The sequence below is a fragment of the Pelmatolapia mariae genome, linkage group LG22 (genome assembly GCF_036321145.2).
Source record: "Pelmatolapia mariae isolate MD_Pm_ZW linkage group LG22, Pm_UMD_F_2, whole genome shotgun sequence".
Classification (NCBI taxonomy): domain Eukaryota; kingdom Metazoa; phylum Chordata; class Actinopteri; order Cichliformes; family Cichlidae; genus Pelmatolapia; species Pelmatolapia mariae.
In genome coordinates this window covers 12,307,833-12,325,174 of record NC_086245.2, presented here as the reverse complement: position 1 = coordinate 12,325,174, position 17,342 = coordinate 12,307,833, and the positions used below count along the sequence as shown (strand labels likewise).

Below are 17,342 nucleotides of genomic sequence, written 5' to 3'. Positions count from 1 at the left end.
CTCAGAGCATGTATAGGATGTTTTTTTTTCTTTACAGAGCAGCAGCGTACAGTGACACAGATACTGTAGCTGCTCGTCTTATCTGTGTCACTTTTATATCAAAGAACAACACGAGAATCTTATGAAGTGTCTGAAGTATAGAAGGGAGCATGAGCATATTATACAGTAGCCATGGGAGGTCAAACGCATTGGAACTTAACGAAACGCCGGCAAATAGAAAAATGCGAAAACACAATAAAACACAACGTAAACAGAAATAACCCACAAAACACAACATAAAGAGACAATAACATGACATGTGTAATGATTTAACAGCTCAGCTAACAGCTAATAGCAAACATCTATAGTATTATATGTCCTCCACTCAGTCCTGTAAAGGTATGTACTACATTATAGATATATTACATATCACTCCTGCACACACAGAGTCGCACTCTTTAATATTATATATAATACAATAATGTTTTTGTTCTTTCTTTTGGTTTTATTACTCATTTGTTCTGCTGCATGTTCTGTCTTCTTCAAAATAACGTGTTTTTTTAAAAGTAACATTTAAAAAAAAAAAAAGGTCACGCTGCTCTTTGGCTCTGGTTTCTCCGTCTTCATAAGCATGTTTTTTTTCTTTCTTTCTTTTTTAAAATAGAAATTTGTTATTACTGTGTATAAATCAGAGGTAAAGTACAACACAGACAGGTACTCTGACATGTCTTTCATACTTAGTGGAGGTTACAGGGATGGGAATTGGATTTCTCCCACTGCTGCCAAAATGTTTAATCTCTTTAGATGATGTGTTCCCAAAACTGTGTCCGATAAACAGCTCCGTGAGTCCATGTGACTTGTTTACAAGGCTCATTCTGCGTGCAACTTGCCTGTGCTTTGAAAAACACATCTCACCCCGGCCTGTCCTCTGCCCAGATGTTCTGCAAGTGCACCTGAGAGCGTCCTGCAGTTGGACATTAGCATGACCTTCTCTTCCTACTCTCAGATTCCACACACACACTAACAAATTCACTCAGTTGGGTACCCATACTAGCGATGCACTGACCTGACTTTATTCTCTCTATAAAAATCATATTTATTTGACCTTTACTGAGTATTGATTCACTCTTTTTCCAAATCTAAAACCTGTCAACCTCTGCCATATTCCCCTTTATATGCAGTAAGATGAGGCGGTTGTTACATGGCTTTGGCTGCAGTGTTAATATGTTCAAACAGCAAACAGCACCGAGCTTCTGTTATAAACGGTGATCGCGGCTGCAGTGGCTTTCTGTCCGCACAGCAGATAAAGTAAAAGCCTTTTTTTTTACGTAACAGCGTGACCTGCGTCTGCGTTCTGCTTTTGAATCATTGATTTCTGCAAACCACAAATGTCTTGATTCTGATTTTTAAAGTCCATGCTTTGTGGTACCTTCTAATAAGAAATGCATTCTAAGTAAAAGCAGTAAAAACTGTGGATAAATCACCTGCACGACAGAGACTGATGCACACAAACACACCCTTATCCTCCCACCCTTTCCATGTACACACACTCACATCACAACCTAAACACTTGTTCTGGATCATTATTTTCACTCCCCTCATCTTGCTGCTTCTCTTCTGGCCGTGCCAATCACCGTTTCTATCTCAGGTCGCTGTTCTTTTAAGCTCTTTCCTCCACGAAGCCGCAGACTACTACCAGCGTTTCCAGGTAGGAAGTCTCCCAGTCTGCAGGAGGCCCTTGGAGACAGGACTCAGACAGCGGTTCCTTGTTTACTTTCATGAGTTGTTGACTGGCCACCCTGCAGTGGGCGATGGCCTGTCAGTGCTCTTGCTGTGGATTGAAAGGACATCAGAACATTATTGTGGGTCCGAACATTGAGAAACGAGGGAGCGTATTTGCTGGATTCCTGAAGTGTGTGCAAAAAGCCTCGTAATTCAGACAAAGAGGAGACAGTTCAGAGCTCCATTCCACTGCTTTGTTCTCTGTAGTAAACCCTTTCTCCAAATATTGCATTATAGGTGTGAAGGATTAGAGTTCCGCTAATTATGAGGTTATGAATGGAATTATATCTCCCTGAGGTTGCCGAATCATTACTGTGATAATAGCAGTCTTGTTATTCATATATCAAGATATGCCAGCGAGCCTTTTATAATAAATGTGCTGTGAAGGCTTTGCTGCCTCTATAGTCTTATTTCCACTGTGAAAAATGTATAATTTTATTGCCTGCTTTCAAAGAAAGCATAGGGCACAATTTTGTGGAAGAGTCTGTATTCAAAAGTGAAGACAAAAAATGCGTCTTTGAAGCCATATGTGGCTGTTTTATTCTTAAAAAGCAAGATGAAAAATATATTTCTGAGTGCAGCTCCTTTTTTAAATCTTCATGGAGCAAAAAGTGTTTCACTTTTTTTTTTTTTAAAAAAGGGAGCAACGTTGTATTCTTGGAGATTACAAAGACTCTGGGTATCGTCTCATTAATACGGAGTAAATGACAGAGTTATTTCAAGACTTGCTTGTCAGATTAATGAGGCATATCCCTTTTAATACACACTCACTGCCATCTTCTCACGCACACACACACTTAAGACTCAAAGTGTAAGTTGGAGAGATAGAAGGTAGGATGGAGTAAGAGAGCTTGAGATGCTTTTAGAGCCCCCCAGAGAGAGGGGAAGAGTGAGGGGGAGAAAGACTGGAAGGCTTCCAAATGTTCCACTGTGGAATATCTTCAAGGACAATCAGCTAAACAGTTGATATTAAAAGAGCTGTGTGAAATCGATTGCTCAAGGTGTTATCTGCGCTGCAAAAATGGCTGGTAATTAGTCATGGCTAAAGGAGTGTTAGCGAGAGAGTGAGATGGATTTAATCTTAATAGATTTCACTGCACTGCAGATACAGTAGCTCCTGAGTGAAGGAACTCTCCTCTTTCTCTCCCCCTCACTCACTCTGGATATCTATCAGAGGAGAAGCGGCTGAGCGAGTCGCTGTGATGTACTGCTGCTGCTTGATTTGCCCAAACCTCCAAATGGCAGAGTTATTTTTTCAAAAGGCCGCGCACATTTGGCAGCTGTACTCACTTTTATTCTTCTGGCTCTCCAGCAACAGCAGCTCAGGAGCTATTATTTGTTTATGTATAAAGCTTGGGCAATGAGGCACTTCAGTCCATGGCAGCTGTTGACTTAGAGATCTTGGTGCGGCATTTAGAGGCAATCAGCGAACAAAACCCTGAGTGACTAACTGGGAGATTGTGTTGTTTGCTGCTCTGTGATGTACCGGTACCCTCCCGAAGCAGGCCAGATGTGTGTGTTAGTTTAGCGATTAGTGGGGCGAGGATTGATGAAGTGAGCTGAAGCAGGGAGTGTTTGGGAGAGATGTCAGCAGGCAGGTGAGGAAACTTTGTTTATTGTGTGCGGGAGAAATACCTGGAGTTAAATGTGGCTTTGAAGCTTTTATTAAGCCTCCTGCCATACACATTTCAGAAAGAGGAAAACAAAACACATTTCACATGTTCAGTCCATCCACAACGCTCTGCAGTTTATTTCCTCAAGGGACCTCAACTGGGGTCTAATTCTAACATTTACTCGTACCAGTAGCAGTTCAGAAAAAGATAAAGAGATAAAAATTAATATTAAGATGAATTTAGTTCGTTGGGATGGCCCTCCGCAAGAGTCCCAGTTTCCCTTGGGAATATTATTAATATTTGTCCACCCCTGATGGTCCAACCCTGTGTTGATTTTCCAGTCTGGCCTCTGACAGGAAACTAATCTGAACTAAAAGCAAAAAGTCAAAAATGAAATGCCATTACTGCTGGAAGCTTTAACATGGGAGTCTGTGAGGATTGGAGCCAGCCTCGTGTGGCCTTTACAGAGACTGCACTTTTTGGCTTCATTTTTCAGCCTCACAGCTTTGTTGAAACCTTTTGAATATTTGCATTATATCGATCAAGCCAGTAGAGTGATATAAATGATTTAAATGGCTAAATTACCTCCTCAACATGTCTTGAAGTTCTTGAAAGGCCTGCTAATGAACTAATCATTTGATTCGGGTGTGTTGACCAGGGTGAGATCTAAAACCTGCAGGACTCCGGCCCTTGAGGCCTGGAGTTGGACACCCCTGTCCTAAAGATAAGTTGGTTTGTGAATTCTCTACCGTTACATGGTTGTTGAATTATTTGTTGGTTTCATCTTGACCACAGTTTTATTTTCACTCAATGAAAGTGACATTTTGTGAGTTAAGTTTTTTTTCTCAGGTTTTCTGCCAGTATATTTGAAGCCCGGTAGCTCACTCGGCTTAAACCAACGCCCTGCTGGGTCTAAGCAATAGGCAGTTTGTATTTTATGTTTCTTGACATTAACTACTAACCTTACATTTCCTAATGTATTTTATTAAATTCTTTACTTAATGCGGTTGATTATGAATGGTTCAGCTGACAGCTATAATCACCACTTAAGCAGCTGTACATCTGAAGTCTAAATTAGAGAGAGCAGCACCTACACAGCTGCACCGTATATCAGGTGGATAGTGCTACATTAACAGAGTTGTAGTGACTTAACAGCTTTTCAGGTGAAAAACAAGCTTCTTATTCTGCACAGCTCAGGAAACAGGCAGTTGCATTTAGTGCTGATTTTTCTCCACAATCCAGGACGAATTCTCACAATCAGATGTTGATTACCTACACCGCTCAGCTTCACAAAGGAACTGATGCTAATTAGTAAATGTGAGCAGATTAATACACTAAAATAAGATGTTGAACAAGGTAAATATGATGCCTGCTAGATATTGGCACTGTTTTTCTTAGCAATAAGATGAAAAACATCAAAATGTTTAAGTACAGCAAGGATCTTTTTTAACCAAAAGGTGGGGGGCTCCGTAGTTTATGACAGACGGGGATTAAATGGTTCATTGTTGGAGACAATTTTCAGCTGCAGAGCAATGCACATTTTTTATTTTGCCGATCATTTATAGCAGCAGGATGGTGGATGACTCGAATTAACCCTCTAGGGTTTCACCACATACAAACAACCAGTAAAGCACTCAGCTGTACTTTTGTTTGTCAGAGGCCAAGTCTGAAGAAACAAAACACTTTATTTCATTAAAAAACGAATAAAATATTGGAAATTCACTTTCTACCATTTAAATTATTGATAATGCTATTTTGAGTTTACCGAAGCATGGCGTGCTTAAAAAAATTATATCTGCAACCTGCTTGTGTCTTACGGTGCAGATTTTTGGAGGAACCAGTAAAATACATACCCTCAAGTCCCTTGAGGGTTAAAACGGGTTGTTTATCTTAATTAAGGAACAAGCTGCACATTGCCACCATGTGACTCATTTTGTAGGAACAGTTGAGCCCTGTAGAATGGAGGAATAAGTGATGTAATCCTGCGCCTTTTACCGTGACATTTTTCTAAACCACACCCCAATCTGGCAGTGATTTTTGACACCAGCCCAAGTATCAGCAGTGTCCCCACTAAAAGCCTTTCCCAGTCAAAAGTTGTGTGTGTGCGTATTTTAACATTTTATTTGCCTTCAGAATAACTGACTAATAGTAATTTCGAAAATATTTGTCGAGCCAGACTTTGTGGTTAGAACCTGCTTGTTTTCTAATGGGAGCGGCAAAGTGGCAGCATCATTAGGAGCGAGATCACATCTGGAATGTATTTTTCTTCAGTAGCATTTGTTAAGTAATTTATGTATGTTACAAGGATTTACAGTGTTACAGTAAATGGTATGAATCAGGAGTTTTTGTGTTGTTGTGGGTAGTAGCTGAAAACCAATCTGTAATTATTTGTGTGTATGTATAATTGCTTTGTTGGTTTTACACTGTTTAAGCAGGCCTTTTTTTCAATAACCAAACTGCTCTCACATTTGTAGTTATAATTGCTTTTGTATCTAAAACATGCTTTTCCCCTCTCTTTTCTATGTTTTTCCTACAGAAACTGAAGCAGAAGAACCAGCACCTGAAACAGATCATGGACCAACTCCGCAACCTCATCTGGGAGATCAACTCCATGCTGGCTGTCAGGAGCTGAGCCACACACACAAACACATGTGTACAAGGTGCAATCAGAAAGTTTAGAGACGGTATCTATAAAATCTTTAAAATTAACGTAGTCTTTAGGACAGGCTGCATCTCATCCACAGCTTCCAAATAACAGCTGTTTTAATGTGAAGCTTATTTTGTGAGCAAGGATGATCTAAGTAAACAGCTTGTAGGGACCTACTTCTTTAGCAACAACGCAAGGCATAGGGTGGGTAGCGGGTGTGTCAGTGTGGCCAGAGAACCTGTGCATTGTCACCATGAACCACCGAGCTGCTGTCGTGCCCAAGTTTGTGTTGGTTTAATCTTCTCCCTCAGGACGTTGCTGCAGAACTCATTGACAGTCTTACACTGTGGATGAATTCACAGTGCACACACTGAATGTTGATTTAAACAATGCAAAGCATGCTCTTTGTTGTGCACTTCATGCTTTGGCACTTTAGGTTCTTCTCCTGCAAAAACAACCTGTTTAGTTGTTAATGCAAAGCAAAACAGCCAACTAAAATCGATGATCTGCGAGACAGATTTTGGCTCATTCTGGGGTCTGTTGATAGATCTGCTTGCAGACTCTGAGACAGTGTGCCTGTTTCACGGCATAAATGTGCCACTGCACGTGGATACAAAAATATCAATGACCCCTGACTCACAAAAGTTAATTCAATCACCCGTTCGCATTCACATAATCAATGTCTCAGTCGATTCTTTCTCAACAGGCACAATCTCAGAGTTTTTTGATTGCACCTTGTATGTAGGACATCCACAGGTACACATGGACTACAGATAACGGATTGGTGATAGGTTCTTAAACTGGATGTATGACAGGTTACCACAGACTGGCTGAAGCAGCGCTTTACAGAAGGAATTGGTACTTTAGCAATATCAACAGGCTTCTAAAAGAAGACATTAAAGAACAGAGGATACATGAGAGGAGACAAATGAGGACAAGACATCCCATGGAGGAGCCAGGGGATGGAGGGCACCGGTGTCATCAGCATGGCAGAAAATATTCTGTCTACCTCGACATTCAACATTACAATCAGCGTTGTTTTTTTTTCTTCTCTCAGTTAATCTGAAGAGTTAATGTTTTATCTGTCTGTAGCTGCTAGCTCAATAGAGGGTTTATGCCTGTAGAGAAATTGATATATTCTATTTAATCCTTATATTCTGTTACATGCCTATGTTACAAATGTATATTGTACCTGAGAACTTCAATAAGAAAAAACACTGTGGCAAAATCACGAGTCGTATTGTGAATATGTTGATCTTTTTAAAGTGGATGTTAGCTTGTATTTTAATCCAACCGATTATCTGGTTCCAATTTTCATTTTCTTGTAAGTAATGGGGACAACACATGTTCAAGAACATTAGTATGCCAAACATTTAAAGTGTACAAACAAGATTTTAGTAAAACAGCTTATTTACATCCGTAATCCTATATCAACTGAACTAAATCTTCCTGTGATTTTATTTTTTTTAATCACTCCTTTTTTTGGTTTATTTGTTTAATCTGTATTTTCATTAAGTATTTCCACATCACGGTTAACCAAGAACTACACTAAACATCTTTTCACTTCACGAGAAGAACTTCCATGAAAAAGAGTGTGAGATGTTGCTGTTTTAACACTGAGGGAAGCACAACTGAAGGTTACTAATGGATCCTCCTTATACTCTCTGATGGTAAACTCATTTGTGTGCTTGCCCTGCTGGACCTCAGTACAGCATTTGATACCAGTTTGTGGATGTAAATGAGGAATCTTTCTCACACAGCTAGTCATGGAGTTCCTCAGGGTTCTGTGCTGGGACCTTTAATTTTTATATTGTACATACTTCTCTTAAGTGGTAGTATTACAAAACACAACATCCATTTTCATGGCTAATCAGATGAATCCCAGCTTTATTTATCCATGCAGTCACTCAAATCAGTTAGTTAAACTAAAGGCATTTCTTAAAGGCCTGAGTGAGCTCTAATTTCCTGCATTGTTGAAGTCAAACCCCAGCTGCCATAGAGTAAGAGGCAGGATACACTGCCTGTAGGGCTGTCACAGAGAGACAGACATTCACACCTGTAGGTAATTTAGAACCACCAGTTAACCTAATACCACAAACTGCATGAGTGAGGAAGCCAGAGTACAGACACAGACAACTTGACATAGGAAGGCCCCGGCCAGATGGTGGATTTGAACCCAGGACCTTCTTACTGCGAGGCAACAGCGCTAACCACCTTTGCAGTTCAGACAAGAGTGAGGTCATTATATTTGGCCCTAAAACCTTAGAAATGTGGTGTATGTAATAAGATGCTTACTATGGATATCATTACCTTTGCCTCCAGTAATCAGGAGATGTCATTCAATACATATATAACAAGTATGTAAGACTGCTTTCTTTCATCTGCACAGTTTTGCCCAGTTTCTTGTCTTATCTTCACTGGCTCCCTGTTAAATCCAGAATTGAATTTAAAATCCTTCTTATCACATACAAAGTCTTAAATAATCAAACCCTGTTGAATCTTAAAGATCTCTTAGTATGATGAGATCTTCCAGGAGAGCACTCTCAGCTTTTAGGTCACCAGTTCATCAAAGGTTTAACACAGAAAAAGGAATCATTCACACCTATAGCTGATTAAGATTCACCAATTAACCTAACATACATGTGAGGAAACTAAAGGGAATCACGCAGAAACAGGAAGAACATCGAAACTGCACATAGAAATGACCCGGTCGACCAGTGGAATCAAACCTGGGACCTTCTTGCTGTGAGGTGGCAGTGCTAACCGCTGCATCCTTTGTCTGTCATTAGGAGGAATGCAGATCCAAAGGCACTTAGGCATTTGCTTCACTTATCAGACCCGGAGGCTACATCACTTCTTTTTATATGCAGTCTGGTCCAATCACTGGACCGCAGCGTGCTTTCACTGTGCGTAAGTGTGTCTTTATTAAAGACAGAATTTCTCCTCTTTATAAAAGTCCAGTTGATATTTCAAATCATCCTGTGTATTATTACAGGTGAGGCCAATTATAGCTCATCTACCCACTGTTGGAAAAATGTCACTCAATATAACTACATCTTAGGTAAAGGTCAGCTGTCAGTAACTCTAAACCAGAGGTCTCAAACAAAAGGCCCAGGGACCAGAATCAGCCCGTATAAGAGTCCTATCCAGCCCTCTACACATGCGCACATCTTTGGAAAATGTGAACAAGGGCATAAATTTTAGTGTTTTAACTGTAATTTGATCAATTACAGTATTTCTTACAGTGCTGACAGATTTTTTTTCCCATTCTGGTAATAGAGCAGCATTTTTGTGCTGTTGAAATTGAACTTCTTTTTCTTTTCTTACAATATCTCAGTGTAATTTAATTTGTCGTTAAACTTCTTTACACTGACAGAAAGGGGAGTTTCACTGTTCCGGCCCACTTAAGATCACAGTGAGCTGTATGTGGCCCACCATGTAAAACAAGTTTAACATCACCACTCTTAAAAAATCATGCAGCTCGTTTTTCGTTAATTCGCTCCAAAGAGTTCGGAAATAAGAAAAATATCCGCAAAGCTGCACCAGGAAAATAACAAAAACACTGGTTGTGATTGGAATCGAATCAAAGCTGCATTCACCCTGCTGAATCCCCCACAAAGTCCATAAAAGAATTCCTCATTTTAATAAGCTTTAAGTCATTAATGACATGTGCTTCAAACGCACATTTCAGCCTGAACACCATCTGCTTGTGACTCCAAACATGTTTGCACATGTCTCAATCTCTCATAAATATTAGAGAAGATAAGAGCCATTTCATATAATGTGGGGTTTTTTTTCTTAGAAGCTTAAAGTGCGTCACTCTTAAAAACTTTCGGCCAATTAGAAGTGATTTCTTACTGTGAGATGCTTGATAAATAAAGGCCCTGCTCTGATAAGAGGAGCGCCAGAGCTTTTTGGTCTCTGTTGGTGTCCTGTGATTCCAGCCTCAGTTTAAAAAAGCCTCATTTATAGATCAGAAAAGAAAGAAGCAGTGAGAAGAGAGGGAGAAGAACTCACAAAGGGCCTTATTCAACCGAACATGAAACATGAGCTTAAATCTGAGTACATGTTCGTGGCAACAAATCCACACACACACACAAATACGGCACTGCTGTCAGGTCACAGATATGCATGAGAATATCAGTGTCTGATATGGGTGCTTTTAATAATTCAGAACAAAGCTGGGGTCGTATCTTAGATGTGTTATGAGGCTATTGTCCTCAGGGAGACGCAGAAGGACAGATGCAGCTTTGGAGCAGTGAGAAGGCTTTCAGCATTGTGGGGGGGGAAAAAATCAATGCTCTGAGTAGTGACTAATAAACCCCTCCTCAGTGGTCTAATACTGGGGTTGTTATTATATCGCAGAGGGCAACGCAGCGTTGAGGGACTATTATTACTATACAAATGGAGTGCGTTCACATTCAGCTGAGGCAGAGGTCAGGGGCTGAGTACTTGTCCATGCACACTCTGTCACAGATGATGAAATTAATAAAAAAATGTTCAGGGTTGCACTCAGCTGTTGACAACGTCTGCACAAAAGCAAGCACAAACAAATCATCAGTGTTGTTGCAGCGTCTGTTCGGGAAAAATGAATCCTCAGACACTGGGACATATAATATCCTTTATTACGTCCTTCCTGTTGTACAGTCTGGAAGATGAAAAGTAAACCTTTTTGTCTTCCAGAGGAATTAAAGCATCGGCGTGCTGCTAATCAAAATGACTTGACTAACTGTGAGCACCTCTGTAAAAGAAGTTTTGGAAGTTTAAAGCATTCAGGTGTGTGTTAACACAACACCACAGTCTTCCCAGTGGAGGTTCCAGAAAATTCACCCCAAGGTCAGACCATACAATGCTAAGAGAAAAAAAAGAGACAACAAGAGCTGCAGGCCTCAGTGAGCATGTTAGATGCTGAGGTCATGACAGTACAATTCAAAAAAGTATGGCTAGTTTGGAAGGGTTCTCTCTAAAATGAACATGGCAGCATGACTACGTCGTTTGGACAGACAAGACTTAAATGGAGCCATTTGGCCACAAAGCAGTAGTGAAAGCCAAAGAACATATCAGCACAAACACCTCATATAAGCTGTGAAGCACAGAGGTGGAGAGCTGATGATCTGGGCACCTTTACAGCCACTGAGTCGACCATGAACTCCTCTGTATCCCACAGCGATCCACGGTTAAACTTGAGGCAATCTTTCCTGACAGCTAAAGTTTAGTCCAAATTGTGTAATGTAACAGGACAATAGGTCCAAACACAGCATGGAATCTACAACAGAACAGTCTTGATGTGTGCTCAATCATCCAGGTAAGGAAATCCCCCCCAAAAATGAACAGAATAAACTTTTTGGGTACAAAAGAACAGCTCAAAAAGAAAATCAAGGAGTTGCAATGGTCCAAAGTCCAGATGTCAACCCGAATGAAATGCTGTGGTTGGCCCTTTAGAGAGCCGCGCATAAACAAAAGTAAACCTCAGAGAGCTAAACTGCATACGGTCCTGTGAAAACTGCACACGACTCTATTTGGGTTTTCAACTGCAGATGGGTGACATATTAAAGAAAAAAAACATTTCCTTCTTTCCACTTCCACTCAAAAAGGTCAAGGATCACTGAAAATGTCATATCGTTTTCCACCAATTTGATACTGATCCACAGCCATTTCATTTCTTCCTTGGTGCCTTTGGGGACCCACCCCACACTTCAAAATGTTTTAAGACTGAACTTTGCTTAGCTTAATGAGCAGAAGTCGGGATACATTCCTCTGGAAGAAATTTGTGAGGAATTTCTTGTGTTAGCCCACATCTGTGGCTCCAACTTTAGACTCGGCTATTTTGTGGTACGTTTTGGATCACGGCGTATTGGCATTGTTTCTCCCAAGTCCCGGGAATTTAACTGGTGCAATGAACACCCATATTTCCCATATTTTTTGTGTAGGGCATAAATTATAAGTTACATTTTTTCTTTATGTACTATTCTCTGGCTGATTGAAGTGTTTCGTTATAGGGTAAAGGTGACCACTCAGAACAGCTTTGTATTGATTCAGAGTGACTCTTCCAGTATAAAATACAGGATTATGCTTAGTTAAGCCTTATTGTTACATTTGGACACCATGGATAAAGACTGATGCTTTTTTTAACCCCAACTTTGCTTGAAGTAGCCTGCATGGAGGAGTCAGCACCTCGTTAACTGGAAAAGTAGAACCTCAGCATAACAAAGCTATCAGATCTTCTTCATAGGAGGCTTTTCGAAATAATTTGTCACCATTTTGTGCGCTCGCTTGAGGTCCAGGATGAGCTGCCTGGCCTCTGTTGGGTCTTGGTATGTGCTTCAGGCTCTGGTGGAGGCCACCTTCTATGTTTCTAGTTGGTGCCCACTGCATTTTAGTCTTTGCTGTAGGTTGTGGCCACTCTGGAATTCTGGGTTCATGTGGGTTCATCACCACTGTGTGTTTTGGTGTTCAGTCTGGTGATTTGGGTGGCCTTGGTGGGAGTGGAACCACCATACTGCCAGTTTCTAGTTCCTTATCTGTCCTTGCTTGAGTTTCTGGTATGTGGATCTCATTGTGTTGCATTTTGTCCTCTGTGATAGTAGATAGCTCAACCGTCATGGTTGTCGGAGGCGTTGGCATTGGTTGACATTTCAGTTTGCTGCCTCTTTCACCTACCGGATTGTGACAACTGTCAGCACTTTCCTACTCATATCCAGTTTTTCCTAATAGCCACACACATTTTTTTCTCCTTTAGTACATGTCATTTGCTTAGTCTGTACTGTATGCTTTTCCCTGTTGCACTTGCAGGTGAAGATTTGGAGCACAGTGAGGAAACAGAACTGGTCCATGTGAGGCAAATCATCACGTTCTTTAAAGCAAAATTGAAAAGGAAACAAAAATAAAGGCACAGAGATGCAGTTACCATCAAATATGAGTTTATTTATTTTTTTATAAATCATTCTTACAAAATTGGAATTTATTCTATTTAATCTGTGACCTCTATAAAAGTCTTCTCTTAATTACAAGGTAGGAGGGAGGAGAAGGCATCAGGACAGCTGGGCTTGACCAAGTCCTTACAGATCAACAGACACTACTGCTGATTGCTCGCGTAATACAGTCAATCACTGATAAATAATCAGAAACAGGAAGTGGTCATGCGTTGTCGCCTTAGCAACAGTGTCCGAACACAACAATGAAAATGGGGCGTCTAAACAAGAGAATGGAAACTGTGACTCATCCAGTGTATGAAGGCAGGGATATGAGTCCCCCGCACATGGTGCTATTGCTGCCCGTCTACTGGAAATAACAAGTCTAGGACAGACAGTGCTCAGCATGTCAGGAACTCGCATGTTGATAAAAAGGCACAAATCAAATCGAGAGCAGACCAGTTTCCAGCGCACGCGCCAACCGCCTGGCACGTTTTGGGTAAACCTTCTTCCATCTGTGTTGAAGCTCAAGATGATAACTTGCATAATGTTTCCCTGCTCAAATAACGGAGGCATTTTAAGGGGATACGAAGTTTAGTTGCTTTTTTTTTCCTGAGGGCCCCGACTCACATCCATCACACTCTGACTGAGCTCTGGAATTGAAAGACTGTAGATACACTTCAGTTTCTGTTTTGCGAGCTACGTCTTGAGCCCCAAGCTGCGACAAAGACAATTTAAACCACTGTGTCACAGCCTCAGACCCATTACTGTAATGCATGAGGGGAAGATGTTGCGGCAGAATGTGAAAATGTTTCCATCTGGTGCAGGAGAGGTGGGGGTTGGGGTGGGGGGCCCCAGCTGCTTATTATTTTCCACGTGTCAGTTGGCGTAGTCTTTATTGGGACTTTACAATTTCACTCCCGCAGAGAGCCAAGATGGAGCGGCCCAATCCAATTCTGGATCACTGGTGTATGCAATCTTTTCCAGGAGTTAAAACTCCACTACGGCGACTCTGAAAATGTTATCTCACTTGGGGAGCTCTGTATTAGAAAGAGTGTGATAGATGCTTCCCCTGGAAAACCGATGCAGAGTGCGACATAATACGAACTGTATATCGGCATCTGTGTGGATTAATGTGCACAGCGTGTAGAAAAGAAACTGAATAAATACCACTTACTCCCCTCAGCGACGCAGGATCGGTCTCAATGTTCTCGCCCCGTCATCTCAAATCGTACACAGTCTTGTTATTTTTTCCTTTTCAAAAAATAAATATGTCTATGTACAGTGCTGAGACCAGGGATTTGAAATAAGGTGGGTTGTTGTTGTTTTTTTTAGTGTGCGTGGATTATCTGCAAAGCTGGGGAATGTGGTTGTCTTGAGACGATCAACAACAGTAACTCTGACAATCAGACATAAAAGGCTTGATATGGATTGAAACAATATGATTCTTTTGAAGATGAAATAGAGGCCAGATGCAGACCGTGCGAGGAGCATGATTTTCCCAGAATCGCAAAGTATCGATGTTGTTACACTGACGACGAATCTCCCGGGAAACGACTCCAAGTTTTAAAGTTTCAGAATACAAGCAGAAACAGTGATATTCAAAACAGTGACATGATTGGGGCAAAAAAACAAAAAAACCAACACAAGTTAGTCCTGCTGGGTTTGATATGATTCGCGGAAACAGCAGCTCTGCTATAGTAGCTTTGGATATGGCACTTCAAAGCACGTCTGTCCCCTTTGTTGAAACAGCGAAGGCTTTACGATACATTTTACATCAACTCTTTGTCAAGCAAAAATAAAAACAAAGTGTGAAGGAAGAAAAAAAAATTAATCTAAAGCAGCCACTGAATGTGTGACACTGATGTTGACGATGTCAGTGACAGCTAACTGATTAACACGCTCAGACATTATGCTGAATGCCTGCCTGACAGAAAAGGCCACTAAAAGCATGCTGCTTTCATTCAAGTGTCTGCAAACTAAATGTGTGACTGGACCGCCTGTGCTCCCGCCTGCACGCTGCATGCAGACCTAATGACAGCATATAGCAGCTCAGCTATGAGCCAGCCACCTTTATTTTTTGTTCCCCTGACAGCCTGTCTTTAAAAATGATCAATTAAAGGTCAAGATATCTAGTTATTTAAGCATTTTGATCTGGTTGTCCGATACCAATAAGATCATTTAAGGTGCAAAAAAGTGTCAGGCATAGAAAAGACACCAAGCGTGGCCACAGTCTCTCTCACACACACTGATGCAGGGGAGGTGGTGTGTGCCAAGGGGGAAAAAGCTGTCATCCCAAGGATCGCATTAGACAGCAGGTCCTGTTTGCCGGTCACTGTTTTCACAAACGCTATGCTCCATAATGTTCAGTGTTTCATCAACAGCGTGTCCCCTGGGAATAAAACAGCACTTCAAACGAAATACCTAATTGAAGCCTAAACGTATCTCTGCCTGACAAATGGAGGAGAAAACCGTTTGTCAATTTAATGGCTCCGAGGTCCTTGGATATGTCACGGGGGGTGGGAAAAAAAATAAAAATAAAAATAATCAGGGCGCCAGGAGAGACACATAAAAGTGGCGATTACAATATTTCAACACAAGAGCATCTTAAACGGATGTAGGCAACGTGATGTGCAATAAACAATTTTAAAGGCAGACCCTGATGTCAGAATGGCACTGATGCGCTCAGCGTTAAAAATCTGTCCTCTGAAACGATGCTGGTCACTAAAGACCTGCTATGGTTCTCCCCCCCCCCCTCCACAGTAAGGATGGTGCTCGGAGACCATGCAGGAAGAGGGGTGGGAGGGAGAGAGAAGAGGGGGAGGAGAAAAAAAAAGTTTGGGTTAGAATGCAACGTTCTGCTCCATTTCATCCAGAAATGTTCATTTCGCTCATTCCAACGGAGGGAAAATGTACTCCGCTCAGGCTTATGGTTGGATGAGCCAACTTTTCAAGGGTCTGCACACACAACACACACACACATACACGGACAAGAGGGAGAGCAGAGAGTCTGAAGGGAGGGGATAAAAGATGATGAAAGTAAGTGGGGAAAAAAGATGAGAAAAGTACAACTGCTGTGGCGAGTACGAGAGGAAAATGGGACATGAAATGAGATGTTTTCCTAACTTATCTTCGTGATAACACAGGAGCAGATAGACCATTATAAAAGCTAGATCAACTCATAAAGGAACGAGCCAAGGGTAGGAGACACGGGGTGCTTGTCAACTGCTGAGAATATTAGGAAGTAATGGCTGTTAAAAAAAAAAGAACAGGTTGGACAGTGTTTTTTTTAACTCCGAGAAAGAAAATATTCATGGGTTTACAAAGCAGGAGTTTGGTAATGAGTCTAGTATTATGTCCTGATCCAGAGTAGGGAAGGTTGCTTGGGACGACAGGTTGGGTTGCCAGGTTTGAGATCACAAACACCTTCCCGTCTTCTACGTGTGCCGAAAGAGCAGGAGAGACGATGTCCTCCTCGTCCGTGTCATACAAAAAATATTCTATCCAAGAGTTCTTGTCGTCAGTAGTGCGTGCTGCGTGTTTGCACATGTGTGAAACATACAGTACTGTTTGGTAAGCCCGTCAGTTTGTGTACTCCTCTGCTTTTTTCCACACCCAAACGGCATACGCTCGTTTCCCGTTTATCCCTTTCCTCATCGAGTCTTTCCAGCAGCGGCGCTCTGGTCATTGGCAATGTGCTGAGTGGAAGACAGACCTGTGTCTCTCCCTGTCCATCCCCCTGTACTCTGATGACTCCTAATCTCCACAGAGTCTCTTTCCCCCTGCGTAGGGTCTCCCCCGAGGGGGCGGCGGTCTTGTCAGAGTCTCTCGATGTCCCTGTATTTCTTGCGGAGGATAGAGACCTGGTCCTTAAACAGGACGGGGTCCAGTCTCATCTGGGAATGGACCAGTGGCATGGCGCCAAACCAGCTGGCGAACTTGTTCATGCAGGTCTGCCGCTGGGCGAAGTGGTCTGGGTCAGCCCAGCGAGAAGCCCTTGAAGACTGGAGGGAATGGAGAAGAGGAGGAAAAACAAAAAGAAGAAAAGTTAGAGTTTTCAATAACAGATGCAGATCCTGGGGGAACATGAAAAAACTAATTACAAGTCGACTGTGGTTTGGAACAAAATCCAGTTTTGCAGATCTTTATAAAATATCAGTGGTAACATCTTAAAAGAGCCTCTGAGATGCTTTTCCTTAGTTTCTGTCATATGTATCCTGTTACAGCAGTGGATAATCATATTAAACATGGCCAAACTTTCAAATAATGAGCTCAGAATACGTTCGAGTAATCCCTGTGAGCCAAAAGCATAGACGTCAAACTGCCCTAAATCCTATAAATGTGGAATATTTTAACTGTAAATCATTCCAAGCAAGGATGAAAAGTATGGAAATGACCGCAGTAGGACCC

The 17,342-nt window shown here is 41.6% G+C and overlaps 2 protein-coding genes across 2 annotated transcripts in view; one reads left to right on the top strand and one right to left on the bottom strand.

The window, feature by feature from the left end:
* med30 (mediator complex subunit 30) overlaps positions 1 to 7,262 on the top strand; it is a 48,623-nt gene extending 41,361 nt beyond the window's left edge. Inside the window, exon 5 of the mRNA XM_065471867.1 lies at positions 5,911 to 7,262. Within this exon, the coding sequence (XP_065327939.1) occupies positions 5,911 to 6,006 (96 nt within the window). The 3' untranslated portion in view covers positions 6,007 to 7,262. The remainder of the gene's footprint in view (positions 1 to 5,910) is intronic.
* A 5,662-nt stretch (positions 7,263 to 12,924) lies between these two features.
* ext1b (exostosin glycosyltransferase 1b) overlaps positions 12,925 to 17,342 on the bottom strand; it is a 130,429-nt gene continuing 126,011 nt past the window's right edge. Inside the window, exon 11 of the mRNA XM_065470571.1 lies at positions 12,925 to 16,936. Within this exon, the coding sequence (XP_065326643.1) occupies positions 16,751 to 16,936 (186 nt within the window). The 3' untranslated portion in view covers positions 12,925 to 16,750. The remainder of the gene's footprint in view (positions 16,937 to 17,342) is intronic.